Source organism: Dendropsophus ebraccatus, chromosome 13 (genome assembly GCF_027789765.1).
Source record: "Dendropsophus ebraccatus isolate aDenEbr1 chromosome 13, aDenEbr1.pat, whole genome shotgun sequence".
NCBI lineage: Eukaryota > Metazoa > Chordata > Amphibia > Anura > Hylidae > Dendropsophus > Dendropsophus ebraccatus.
The window spans coordinates 3,579,362-3,593,238 of record NC_091466.1 but is presented as its reverse complement, the minus strand read 5'-3'; the positions used below and the strand labels follow the sequence as shown (position 1 = coordinate 3,593,238).

At 50.9% G+C, this 13,877-nt stretch overlaps 1 protein-coding gene across 4 annotated transcripts in view; it reads right to left on the bottom strand.

Annotated features, from left to right (window-relative positions):
- Positions 1 to 1,839: 1,839 nt before the first annotated feature.
- Positions 1,840 to 13,877, bottom strand: part of PBXIP1 (PBX homeobox interacting protein 1) — a 45,973-nt gene continuing 33,935 nt past the window's right edge. For 2 of the 4 annotated variants that reach the window (XM_069951336.1, XM_069951337.1), the window contains exons 3-12: positions 13,654 to 13,714; positions 13,501 to 13,571; positions 13,297 to 13,414; positions 13,089 to 13,181; positions 12,751 to 12,963; positions 12,602 to 12,625; positions 8,636 to 8,712; positions 7,707 to 7,832; positions 5,674 to 7,073; positions 1,840 to 4,098 (exon numbers count right to left, since the gene is read on the bottom strand). In XM_069951336.1, coding sequence (XP_069807437.1) covers positions 2,637 to 4,098; positions 5,674 to 7,073; positions 7,707 to 7,832; positions 8,636 to 8,712; positions 12,602 to 12,625; positions 12,751 to 12,963; positions 13,089 to 13,181; positions 13,297 to 13,414; positions 13,501 to 13,571; positions 13,654 to 13,714 — 3,645 coding nt within the window. In that variant the 3' untranslated portion in view covers positions 1,840 to 2,636. Of the gene's footprint in view, positions 4,118 to 5,673; positions 7,074 to 7,706; positions 7,833 to 8,635; positions 8,713 to 12,601; positions 12,626 to 12,750; positions 12,964 to 13,088; positions 13,182 to 13,296; positions 13,415 to 13,500; positions 13,572 to 13,653; positions 13,715 to 13,877 lie in introns of all 4 variants that reach the window. The other 2 variants (XM_069951340.1, XM_069951339.1) reach the window with 2 other exon arrangements.

The following is a 13,877-nucleotide window of genomic DNA, read 5'->3' as shown; positions in this document are numbered from 1 at the left end:
AAGAAAGACAAGTATGAAGGAAGGAGCAGAAAAGACAGAAGGAGGAAGAAATGTGGCAGGAGAAGTAATAAAGCAAACAGCAATATGAAGGAAGAAGAAAGTAGGAAGGAAGTAAAGAGTCATGAAGGTGAAAGCACTATAAACAAAATAGCATAAAGGAAGCAGAAAAGAAGAACAAATATAAAGGAAAATGCAGTGCAGTAAAGAAGTAGTGTATAGGAAGAATCCTAAACAATTGCGAAACATAAAGGTATAATTAGTATAAGGAGCACAAAGGAAGAGGTAGGAAAAGGGAAGATGGAGAGGCACAAAGGAAGAACAGGAAGCATGAGGGAAGGAAGGGGAAGCATGGCGGATAGAAGGAGAAGCATCGCGGATGGAAGGGGAAGCAAGAAGGAGAGTGAAGGAAGAGGAAGCATGCGCATGGCAGATGGAAGGGAAAGCATGGCAGATGGAAGGGGATGCATGAGGGAAGGAACAGGAACCATGGCGGAGGGAAGGGGAAGCATGGCGGATGGAAGGGAAAGCATGGCGGATGGAAGGGAAAGCATGGCGGATGGAAGGGAAAGCATGGCGGATGGAAGGGAAAGCATGGCGGATGGAAGGGAAAGCATGGCGGATGGAAGGGGAAGCATGAGGGAAGGAACAGGAAGCATGAGGGAAGGAAGAGGAAGCATGATGGATAGAAGGGGAAGCATGATGAAAGAAAGGAGAAGAGTGAAGGAAGAGGAAGCATGATGGATAGAAGGGGAAGCATGATGGATGGAAGGGGAAGCATGGCGGATGAAAGGGAAAGCATGGCGGATGGAAGGGAAAGCATGGCGGATGGAAGGGAAAGCATGGCGGATGGAAGGGAAAGCATGGCGGATGGAAGGGGAAGCATGGCGGATGGAAGGGGAAGCATGGCGGATGGAAGGGAAAGCATGGCGGATGGAAGGGAAAGCATGGCGGATGGAAGGGAAAGCATGGCGGATGGAAGGGAAAGCATGGCGGATGGAAGGGGAAGCATGAGGGAAGGAACAGGAAGCATGAGGGAAGGAACAGGAAGCATGACGGATGGAAGGGGAAGCATGATGAAAGAAAGGAGAAGAGTGAAGGAAGAGGAAGCATGATGGATAGAAGGGGAAGCATGACGGATGGAAGGGGAAGCATGGCGGATGAAAGGGAAAGCATGGCGGATGAAAGGGAAAGCATGGCGGATGGAAGGGAAAGCATGGCGGATGGAAGGGAAAGCATGGCGGATGGAAGGGAAAGCATGGCGGATGGAAGGGAAAGCATGGCGGATGGAAGGGAAAGCATGGCGGATGGAAGGGAAAGCATGGCGGATGGAAGGGAAAGCATGGCGGATGGAAGGGAAAGCATGGCGGATGGAAGGGGAAGCATGGCAGATGGAAGGGAAAGCATGAGGGAAGGAAGAGGAAAGCATGGCGGATGGAAGGGAAAGCATGGCGGATGGAAGGGGAAGCATGGCGGATGGAAGGGAAAGCATGAGGGAAGGAAGAGGAAAGCATGGCGGATGGAAGGGAAAGCATGGCAGATGGAAGGGAAAGCATGGCGGATGGAAGGGAAAGCATGGCGGATGGAAGGGGAAGCATGGCGGATGGAAGGGGAAGCATGAGGGAAGGAAGAGGAAGCATGGCAGATGGAAGGGGGAGCATCATGGAAGAAAGGAGAGGAGTGAAGGAAGAGGAAGCACGATGGATGGAAGAGGAAGCACGATGGATGGAAGGGGAAGCATGATGGATGGAAGGGGAAGCATGATGGATGGAAGGGGAAGCATGATGGATGGAAGGGGAAGCATGAGGGAAGGAAAAGGAAGCATGGCGGAAGAAAGGAGAAGAGTGAAGGAAGAGGAAGCATGATGGATGGAAGGGGAAGCATGGCGGATGGAAGGGGAAGCATGGCGGAAGAAAGGAGAAGAGTGAAGGAAGACGACACACGAAGGAAGTAGAGCTGTGAAATAAAGAGATGCACAGAGGGAGGAAAGGGCAGCATGGAGGACAGATATGTCTCCTCTTCTGGCTAATAGTGACCTTCCCAGATCGTGCCCTGTGGGTCCATCCTTACCGCCTGTGTACACAAGACTATCCAGCTAACATGTCTTCTCGGCCCACAGCAGCCATACATTAAAGTATCTGGAGTGTGTGATCCATAGCTGGTCTGTAGGCGCTATGGAGGTGTACACCTTCATGTCTGCACTCGTCTTTGAATGTCTCCGCACCCAGACTTCCATATTCTGCCGCTGTTAGAACAGGTTACTGGTATGAAATGCTACTATCCTACAACTACTTTCCGTCATCTTGGCACAAAAAGGATCAAAAATAAAATAAAATACAAGACAAAAACACAGCAAAGTCCTAAGAACAAAATGGAAAACTGGAGAGGACGATTGCGACGTAGGACGGACCCGAGTGAGGGATGGGACATCAGATCCACACAGTCACCAGTGTTATATCCCTTTAAGCAAAGGAAGTCAAAAAATACGTCACATGACCATAAACAGCTAGAACTATAAGAGGAGTGTGACTGCAATACGGCAACAAGCAACACATCAGCCTCTTCCTGAGTCTTAGGTCTTCTGACCGTGAAATGCCACCTCACCCCAGACCATGGAGATCACTGTGACTGGTGAAGATCTAGTACTGCCTGGGGGCATTATGATGGTCGTCCTGCTCATGGTGGGGGTAGTCCCTCTGTCTTCTCTCTTCTTCATGTTTGTCATTGCCATGCTTATCCTTCCCTTTTTTATACTTGTGGTGATCTCCGTGTTTATGGTGGTCTTTATCATATTTGTAGTGGTAGTCTCCATCTCTGTGATCTTTAAGCTTATCCTTGCCTTCTTTATATTTGTGGTGGTAGTCCCCATCCCTGTCATGTTTGTGGTGGTCTTTGTCATACTTGTGGTGGTAGTCCCCATCCCTGTCATGTTTATGGTGGTCTTTGTCGTACTTGTTGTGGTGGTCCCCATCCCTGCCATCTCCATGCTTATCCTTGCCCTCTTTATACTTGTGGTGATAGTACCCATCCCTGGGATCTCCATGTTTATAGTAGTCTTTGTTATATTTGTGGTGGTCTTTGTCTCCATCATTGGCATCTCCATGCTTATGGTGGTCTTTATTATACTTGTGGTGGTAGTCTCCGTCATTGGCCTCTCCATGCTTGTGGTGGTAGTCTCTATCCCTGTCATATTTATGGTGGTCATTGTTATACTTGTGGTGGTAGTCTCCATCAGTGGCATCTCCATGTTTCTGATGGTGTGTGTCATATTTATGTTGGTAATGCCCATCACTGTCCTTGGCTTGTTTATTCTTTTCACTGTAATTTCCATGTTGGTCCTTGCCATACTTCTGGTGGTAGTTCCTGGGATCGCCCTTAGATTTACCATGTTTGTGGTGATGGTCTCTATCTCTGCCCTCTTTATCTTCACGTTGGTGGTGAGCCTTTGGTGAGTAATGCTGAATGGGTCCTTGGTGATTTTTGTGGAGGTCAGGTTGTATGTGGTCACCATCTGTCCATGATTTCTGATCATTGTGTCTCTGTGATGACTGATAACGCTTGTTGTTGGTGTCTTTCTCACGCTTCTTTAAGTAATGTTCATAGTTTGCGTCTTCCTTTTGTTTATCCGAGTTCTTACATTTATACTTGTCGGATTCTTTGAAAGACTTCTTGTATGTATTTTCATGTCCAGGAATGTTGGGGTTGTGGTTATGTTTGCCTTGGTTTTGTTTCTTCCAGTCTTCTTGATATTCCTTATGAAAGTGGTGACCACTGTGGTGGTGCCCTGCAGGTCTTTCGTCAGGCTTTGCGTAAGAATATTTGGACTTTTCAGAATGGCCGCCATGATTATGAAATGAGCCACTCTTCTTATCATTGTGTTTGTGGTCAGATTCTTCTTTATAGTGCGTTTCTACAGACCAGGGCTTGTGCTGTTTCATAGGTTTGAAATCATGGGAGTCTACATGGTGGGCGGTTCTTGTGATGTTGTCTATGGGGAGTCTGTCATATGAGTAGTTGAAGCCCTGGTCATAAGTCTTCTCCAGTTTTCCAGCGGGTTTTTGATATTTGTTGGTTTTATGTTGCTCATCCTTCTTTGCATATCTACATGGGGAATTAAGACCTGGAAAACGTTATTAGAGGAAGTACCATTGACTAATCAGACAAGACTAATAATAATCTAGTTTGCAGGCTCTGGAGCATGATACTAGGGAAGAGGAGGGCATGATGACCCCAGGCAGCAGCAAGCTGCTAGTAGTGGTCACTTAAAGAGGGAAAGTTGGGAATTTTGTCTATGGGGGTAATCCAAGCACTGTCCGCTGTAATGGCCGTCTATGCCTATGGGGGTAATGTGCAGCTCTGAGCACTGTAAAGACCATCTATATCTATGGGGTAATGTGGAGCTCTGACCTCTGTAAAGACCACCTATATCTATGGGGTAATGTGGAGCTCTGACCTCTGTAAAGACCACCTTTATCTATGGGGTAATGTGGAGCTCTGACCTCTGTAAAGACCACCTATATCTATGGGGTAATGTGGAGCTCTGACCTCTGTAAAGACCATCTATATCTATGGGGTAATGTGGAGCTCTGACCTCTGTAAAGACCATCTATATCTATGGGGTAATGTGGAGCTCTGACCTCTGTAAAGACCACCTATATCTATGGGGTAATGTGGAGCTCTGACCTCTGTAAAGACCACCTATATCTATGGGGTAATGTGGAGCTCTGACCTCTGTAAAGACCATCTATATCTATGGGGTAATGTGGAGCTCTGACCTCTGTAAAGATAATCAATATCTATGGGGGTAATGTGGAGCACTGAAGAGACTGTCTCTTTCTATGCAGGTAATGTGGAGCTCTGAGCACTGAAGAGACTGTCTCTTTCTATGCAGGTAATGTGGAGCTCTGAGCACTGAAGAGACTGTCTCTTTCTATGCAGGTAATGTGGAGCTCTGAGCACTGAAGAGACTGTCTCTTTCTATGCAGGTAATTTGGAGCTCTGAGCACTGAAGAGACTGTCTCTTTCTATGCAGGTAATTTGGAGCTCTGAGCACTGAAGAGACTGTCTCTTTCTATGCAGGTAATGTGGAGCTCTGAGCACTGAAGAGACTGTCTCTTTCTATGCAGGTAATGTGGAGCTCTGACCTCTGTAAAGACCATCTACATCTATGGGGTAATGTGGAGCTCTGACCTCTGTAAAGATAATCAATATCTATGCGGGTAATGTGGAGCACTGAAGAGACTGTCTCTTTCTATGCAGGTAATGTGGAGCTCTGAGCACTGAAGAGACTGTCTCTTTCTATGCAGGTAATGTGGAGCTCTGAGCACTGAAGAGACTGTCTCTTTCTATGTAGGTAATTTGGAGCTCTGAGCACTGAAGAGACTGTCTCTTTCTATGCAGGTAATGTGGAGCTCTGAGCACTGAAGAGACTGTCTCTTTCTATGCAGGTAATGTGGAGCTCTGAGCACTGAAGAGACTGTCTCTTTCTATGCAGGTAATGTGGAGCTCTGAGCACTGAAGAGACTGTCTCTTTCTATGCAGGTAATGTGGAGCTCTGTCCACTGTAAAAATATAATATAACATCAGTCAACAACGAATTTGGGACCTGAAGCAATGTGATTATGAAAGCAGACAGAAGACAACCAAACGTTTAGTTCTCGGACACAACCAACTCACCTTTTCTTAGTGGCGGCTTCTCCAAAGAAGCTGGTGTAGACATATCTCTCAAAGTCATCCACAATGTCATCATTTCCTGTCTCTTTTCTGGCCAGATCTTCCAGGAAATCCTCTACATCATCCACAAAGTCCTTAAAGCGGATCTTGTGGTGAGAGAAGTGAGGCCCCTCAAAGAAGCCATCAAGAAGGGGCATGAGCTCGGGCAGGTGCTCCGATAGCTGGGTCTTGGCCAGGTAGTTCAGCAGGACCTTCTCAAAGTGGGCCCTCTCCACAGGCTTCAGATCCACGCTGAACAGGTCCATCCCATCCTTCCGAGCGCAGTCCTCCAGGCCAGAACATCCCAGAGGAACCCGATACTGATGGTCTGAAAGTTTTTTCCAGAACTTGTTGTGGTCATGGTGCCGATGGTCCTTCCCTTTCTCACTGTCATCTCGTCTCTTGTGACTGTCTGTAAATTCCTTCTGTCCCTTCCTAGGATGGAATCCCTCCCTGGCTTCTTCTCCCTGGTGATGCCGACCCTGCCTCTCGGGACTGTCATGGCGGTGGTGCACGGCAGAGTCTTTGCTCCGGTGTTCTCTGGCCTTGTTTTTCCAGTGGTCTTTCTCCTCTGGGATCTCGGCTCCAGCTTTCTCCCCCTCCCAGTGCCGCTGCTTCCTGTCCTTCCAGTGTTTGTCCTCATGTTTTTTGCTCCTCCATTCCTCATGCTGGGTCTCTGGCTGACTTTCTTCTGTCCATCGCTTGCTGTGCTCTTTGCCCTGCTTGTGATGAGCCTTCCTGGGGTCTCCTCCAGGAGTGGAGGTGTCTGATGTCTTGCTGTACTTGTCAGGCTTCTTCCACTCCTTATGACCATGGTCTCTCCTTAGTTCTCCCACCTGCTCCTTCCTCCTCTGCGCGTGTTCCACATACGTCTTCTCCCACGTTTCTGATCTTTGAGCCTCCATGGCCAGCCTGTTGCTCACCTCCGAGAGCCTTTCTTGGAGTAACTTCTCGTCCTCAGCTTCTGTAGTTTTTGCCACTAGATTTTCTAGATCTTGCCTGATGGTCGCCACCAACAGCCGTTGTTTATCCAGTTCCTGACGCAGCATTTGGGACTCGGCCACCAAGGTCTCCTTCTGAGCCAAGAAGCCTTCGATCTGCTTCCTGAAGGAATCCAGGTCCACCTTCAGCTGAGAGTTCTCCACCACAAGAGCTTCCTTGTCCACATGGCTGCCTTCCAGGGCTTCCAGCTTCTCCTGCACATTTTGCAGCTCCTCCTTGGCAGACAAATGGGCGGTCTCTTCTTTTAGGAGGGCATCCTTAAGCCTGACGTTCTCTTCTGTCAGTCTTGTATGCGGAGGTCCTGGAGTGACCTTCTCCCCATCACTGACGGACAGCAGAGTTTCTAAGTCCTCTTTCTGTGCCTGTAAATGCAAACACCGATCCTCCATAAGTATTACACAGAAATGACAATCAGCAACCTCCCTGGGGCGTACCCCTTACCGTCCTCCCAGGGATTCCCCAATATAAATAGGTACAAAACACACAGAACAGCTCTGGGTGATTAGACAAAGTAAAAGCAGAAAGATGAGTGCGGCTCTGGAGGATTAGACATTATATACCAGCAGAATGGTGAGTGCAGCTCTGGAGGATTAGACATTATATACCAGCAGAATGGTGAGTGCAGCTCTGGAGGATTAGACATTATATACCAGCAGAATGGTGAGTGCAGCTCTGGAGGATTAGACATTATATACCAGCAGACTAGAGAGCGCAACTCTGGAGGTAACTGGAGAATAAGACAATATAACAGAGGAACAGTGAGCGCAGCTCTGGAGGTGACAGGAGGATTAGACATGATGTAACAGCAGAATGATGAGTGCTGCTGTGGAGGTGAGAGTTTGGCCCGTGATATAGTTCAGGAGGAATCTGGTAATACAAGTGATCTGGATGGGGTTGTCTAGCGCGGGTTGTGTCTATACTGTGGGGTCTCACATGCTGAGAGCAGATAACCTGCAGTACACAGAACGGTGACACATCACATGGGGTCTGGTGACCTGTAGCTTGGCCTGCATGTGCCGGATCTCCTGGTTTTCCTTGGCAACCTTGTCTAGGAGGCCGCTCATAACCTGCAGGCTGCTGGGATCCCCGGTGAACTGGTCTGCATGCTGCGTGATCCACGCCTGGTCAAGAGGAGAAGACAGATCAAGAGTGAGTGCATCCCCCCTCCAAACCACAGACCAGAATACAGGGGCCTCCCGCAGACACACACAGGGGCCCCCGCAGACACACACACAGGGGCCCCCCGCAGACACACACACAGGGTCCCCCGCAGACACACACACAGGGTCCCCCGCAGACACACACACAGGGTCCCCCGCAGACACACACACAGGGGCCCCCGCAGACACACACACAGGGGCCCCCGCAGACATACACACAGGGTCCCCCGCAGACACACACACAGGGGCCCCTGCAGACACACACAGGGGCCCCTGCAGACACACACACAGGGGCCCCTGCAGACACACACAGGGGCCCCCCGCAGACACACACACAGGGGCCTCCGCAGACACAAACACAGGGGCCCCCCGCAGACACAAACACACACAGGGTTCCCCGCAGACACACACACAGGGGCCCCTGCAGACATACACACAGGGTCCCCCGCAGACACACACACAGGGGCCCCTGCAGACACACACAGGGGCCCCTGCAGACACACACACAGGGGCCCCTGCAGACACACACAGGGGCCCCCCGCAGACACACACACAGGGGCCTCCGCAGACACAAACACAGGGGCCCCCCGCAGACACAAACACACACAGGGTTCCCCGCAGACACACACACAGGGGCCCCTGCAGACACACAAACACAGGGGCCCCCGCAGACACACACACAGGGGCCCCCGCAGACACAAGCCGCATACAGAGGCCCCACAGAGAGCAGTGTATGGAGATCTCCTTTCAGCTGGGACACTCACCTGGATGTCGGAGATGATTTGTGGTGGCTGCCCATCTCCCACCTTCATGCTGCGGGACACTACAGTCTGAGTTGAATCTGGGTGGGAGAGAGACTGATGAGTGCACGTCATACTCCTCCCTGCACTCACTATACATACTCCTCCCTGCACTCACTATACATGGAGATGGGATGAGTGCACGTCACATACTCATCCCTGCACTCACTATACATAGAGGAGACTGTAAGGAGTACACGTCACATACTCCTCCCTGCACTCACTATACATGGAGGAGACTGGGATGAGTGCACGTCACATACTCATCCCCGCACTCACTATACATGGAGGAGACTGTAAGGAGTGCACGTCACATACTCCTCCCTGCACTCACTATACATAGAGGAGACTGTAAGGAGTTCACGTCACATAGTCCTCCCTGCACTCACTATACATAGAGGAGACTGTAAGGAGTGCACGTCACATACTCCTCCCTGCACTCACTATACATAGAGGAGACTGTAAGGAGTGCACGTCACATACTCATCCCTGCACTCACTATACATGGAGGAGACTGTAAGGAGTGCACGTCACATACTCCTCCCTGCACTCACTATACATAGAGGAGACTGTAAGGAGTTCACGTCACATAGTCCTCCCTGCACTCACTATACAGGGAGGAGACTGGGATGAGTGCACGTCACATACTCCTCCCTGCACTCACTATACATGGAGGAGACGGGGATGAGTGCACGTCACATACTCCTCCCTGCACTCACTATACATGGAGGAGACGGGGATGAGTGCACGTCACATACTCCTCCCTGCACTCACTATACATGGAGGAGACTGTAAGGAGTGCACGTCACATACTCCTCCCTGCACTCACTATACATGGAGGTGACTGTAAGGAGTGCACGTCACATACTCCTCCCTGCACTCACTATACATGGAGGAGACTGTAAGGAGTGCACGTCACATACTCCTCCCTGCACTCACTATACATAGAGGAGACTGTAAGGAGTGCACGTCACATACTCCTCCCTGCACTCACTATACATGGAGGAGACTGTAAGGAGTGCACGTCACATACTCATCCCTGCACTCACTATACATAGAGGAGACTGGGATGAGTGCACGTCACATACTCATACCTGCACTCACTATACATGGAGGAGACTGGGATGAGTGCACGTCACATACTCCTCCCTGCACTCACTATACATGGAGGTGACTAAGGAGTGCACGTCACATACTCCTCCCTGCACTCACTATACATAGAGGAGACTGTAAGGAGTGCACGTCACATACTCCTCCCTGCACTCACTATACATGGAGGAGACTGTAAGGAGGGCACGTCACATACTCCTCCCTGCACTCACTATACATAGAGGAGACTGTAAGGAGTGCACGTCACATACTCCTCCCTGCACTCACTATACATAGAGGAGACTGTAAGGAGTGCACGTCACATACTCCTCCCTGCACTCACTATACATAGAGGAGACTGTAAGGAGTGCACGTCACATACTCCTCCCTGCACTCACTATACATAGAGGAGACTGTAAGGAGTGCACGTCACATACTCCTCCCTGCACTCACTATACATGGAGGAGACTGGGATGAGTGCACGTCACATACTCATCCCCGCACTCACTATACATGGAGGAGACTGTAAGGAGTGCACGTCATATACTCCTCCCTGCACTCACTATACATAGAGGAGACTGTAAGGAGTTCACGTCACATAGTCCTCCCTGCACTCACTATACAGGGAGGAGACTGGGATGAGTGCACGTCACATACTCCTCCCTGCACTCACTATACATGGAGGAGACGGGGATGAGTGCACGTCACATACTCCTCCCTGCACTCACTATACATGGAGGAGACGGGGATGAGTGCACGTCACATACTCCTCCCTGCACTCACTATACGTGGAGGAGACTGTAAGGAGTGCACGTCACATACTCATCCCTGCACTCACTATACATGGAGGTGACTGTAAGGAGTGCACGTCACATACTCCTCCCTGCACTCACTATACATAGAGGAGACTGTAAGGAGTGCACGTCACATACTCCTCCCTGCACTCACTATACATAGAGGAGACTGTAAGGAGTGCACGTCACATACTCCTCCCTGCACTCACTATACATAGAGGAGACTGTAAGGAGTGCACGTCACATACTCCTCCCTGCACTCACTATACATAGAGGAGACTGTAAGGAGGGCACGTCACATACTCCTCCCTGCACTCACTATACATAGAGGAGACTGTAAGGAGTGCACGTCACATACTCCTCCCTGCACTCACTATACATAGAGGAGACTGTAAGGAGTGCACGTCACATACTCCTCCCTGCACTCACTATACATAGAGGAGACTGTAAGGAGTGCACGTCACATACTCCTCCCTGCACTCACTATACATAGAGGAGACTGTAAGGAGTGCACGTCACATACTCCTCCCTGCACTCACTATACATGGAGGAGACTGGGATGAGTGCACGTCACATACTCATCCCCGCACTCACTATACATGGAGGAGACTGTAAGGAGTGCACGTCATATACTCCTCCCTGCACTCACTATACATAGAGGAGACTGTAAGGAGTTCACGTCACATAGTCCTCCCTGCACTCACTATACAGGGAGGAGACTGGGATGAGTGCACGTCACATACTCCTCCCTGCACTCACTATACATGGAGGAGACGGGGATGAGTGCACGTCACATACTCCTCCCTGCACTCACTATACATGGAGGAGACGGGGATGAGTGCACGTCACATACTCCTCCCTGCACTCACTATACGTGGAGGAGACTGTAAGGAGTGCACGTCACATACTCATCCCTGCACTCACTATACATGGAGGTGACTGTAAGGAGTGCACGTCACATACTCCTCCCTGCACTCACTATACATAGAGGAGACTGTAAGGAGTGCACGTCACATAGTCCTCCCTGCACTCACTATACATGGAGGAGACGGGGATGAGTGCACGTCACATACTCCTCCCTGCACTCACTATACATAGAGGAGACTGGGATGAGTGCACGTCACATACTCATACCTGCACTCACTATACATGGAGGAGACTGGGATGAGTGTACGTCACATACTCCTCCCTGCACTCACTATACATGGAGGTGACTAAGGAGTGCACGTCACATACTCCTCCCTGCACTCACTATACATGGAGGAGACTGGGATGAGTGCACGTCACATACTCCTCCCTGCACTCACTATACATGGAGGAGACGGGGATGAGTGTACGTCACATACTCCTCCCTGCACTCACTATACATGGAGGAGACTGGGATGAGTGCACGTCACATAATCCTCCCTGCACTCGCTATACATGGAGGAGACGGGGATGAGTGCACGTCACATACTCCTCCCTGCACTCACTATACATGGAGGAGACTGGGATGAGTGCACGTCACATACTCATCCCTGCACTCACTATACATGGAGGTGACTGTAAGGAGTGCACGTCACATACTCCTCCCTGCACTCACTATACATAGAGGAGACTGTAAGGAGTGCACGTCACATACTCCTCCCTGCACTCACTATACATAGAGGAGACTGTAAGGAGTGCACGTCACATACTCCTCCCTGCACTCACTATATATAGAGGAGACTGTAAGGAGTGCACGTCACATACTCCTCCCTGCACTCACTATACATGGAGGAGACGGGGATGAGTGCACGTCACATACTCATACCTGCACTCACTATACATGGAGGAGACTGGGATGAGTGCACGTCACATACTCCTCCCTGCACTCACTATACATGGAGGTGACTGTAAGGAGTGCACGTCACATACTCCTCCCTGCACTCACTATACATAGAGGAGACTGTAAGGAGTGCACGTCACATACTCCTCCCTGCACTCACTATACATAGAGGAGACTGTAAGGAGTGCACGTCACATACTCATCCCTGCACTCACTATACATGGAGGAGATTGAACTCACCATCATCAGAAATGAAGCTGCCGCCTGTGGAGAGAATGATACTAAGTCAATGACCACAGAAATGAGAGAACTTCAATGCCGTCATGTGTCCCCAGAGCTCGTACAGCTGCCTAATATCCAGCCAGCAGGGGGCACTAGTCCTACCTCACCTGAGAAGACCAGAATGCCAATGCAGAGGAGGCCGACAGCTGCAATGACCAATGTACTGAGGTTGGAGGAGGACCCGGCATCTGCGTCCTGCTGTGCTGCTTCTCTAAACCCAGGGCCGACACTGACGGGGGGAGCCCCCCGGCCCACCCTCTTCCTGAGACCCTCCACGTCATCCTCACTGCTGGAGCAGCTCACTTCCTCTAGGTCCCCGCCTGCGGAGGTAGAATAAGGGGGCATGAGAGACACGAAGACAAGGCGCGGGGGGCACACGGGGTGAGGAAGCCGGGCACTAGTGTCAGGAGGAGGCCGCACAAGCCACAGCAATGCCATGCAGCACCTGGTCCACTAGCCGAGCGCTGACCCCAGGTCCTCAGGCCGCCCAGTGACAAGGACGCGGGGAAGAGTTGTGCTAGTCTCTGAAAACAAATCTCTTCAAGACAAGAAGAAGATAGAGGGGCGGAGTTAGAGGTGAAGATTTCAGAATGAGGGGCGTGCTTGTCCATGCACTGATCAGAGGGGCGTGTGGTGCACCCTACGCTACTCACCCAGGGTGCCGGGCCCTCGGGGGCCCTCTGTGTCAGGAGGTGGCCCCGACTCCTCATCAGGCTTCTCAGGCTCCACAGTAAGCAACTCCTCCTGGGGTTTGGGGCCCTCACTGGGTTCCTGGTGGGCAAAATCCCCTTATATGACACTGATCTCTAGTCATGAACAACATGGCTGCCACACAGACTCTCCTGGTCTGATCTTACCGTGGAGGGCGGCTTCACATCCGGCAGCTGCGTGGTCTCCTGGTTGTCAGGGGGAGGGGCTGCTTCAGAGCCTGGAATGACAGACAAGACTAGTGAGACCCCACCCCTGTGTGGCTGCAGAACAGCAAACCTATCCCCCTTCAGGATCATCACCTGAAGCTGCAGCTTCCTCTTCTCCACCCTGGACCGCTCCCACCTTCTCCACTGCTAAACTCTGCAAAGAAACAAAAACAGTCAGAGGAGGCGGGCCACCTCAGCACAGTCCTCACCCAATGGAGAAGGACCACCCCCCAAGGAGAGAGGCGACCTCAGCACAGCCCTCCCCGATAGGGGAGAAGGACCACCCCCGAGGAGAGAGGCGACCTCAGCACAGCCCT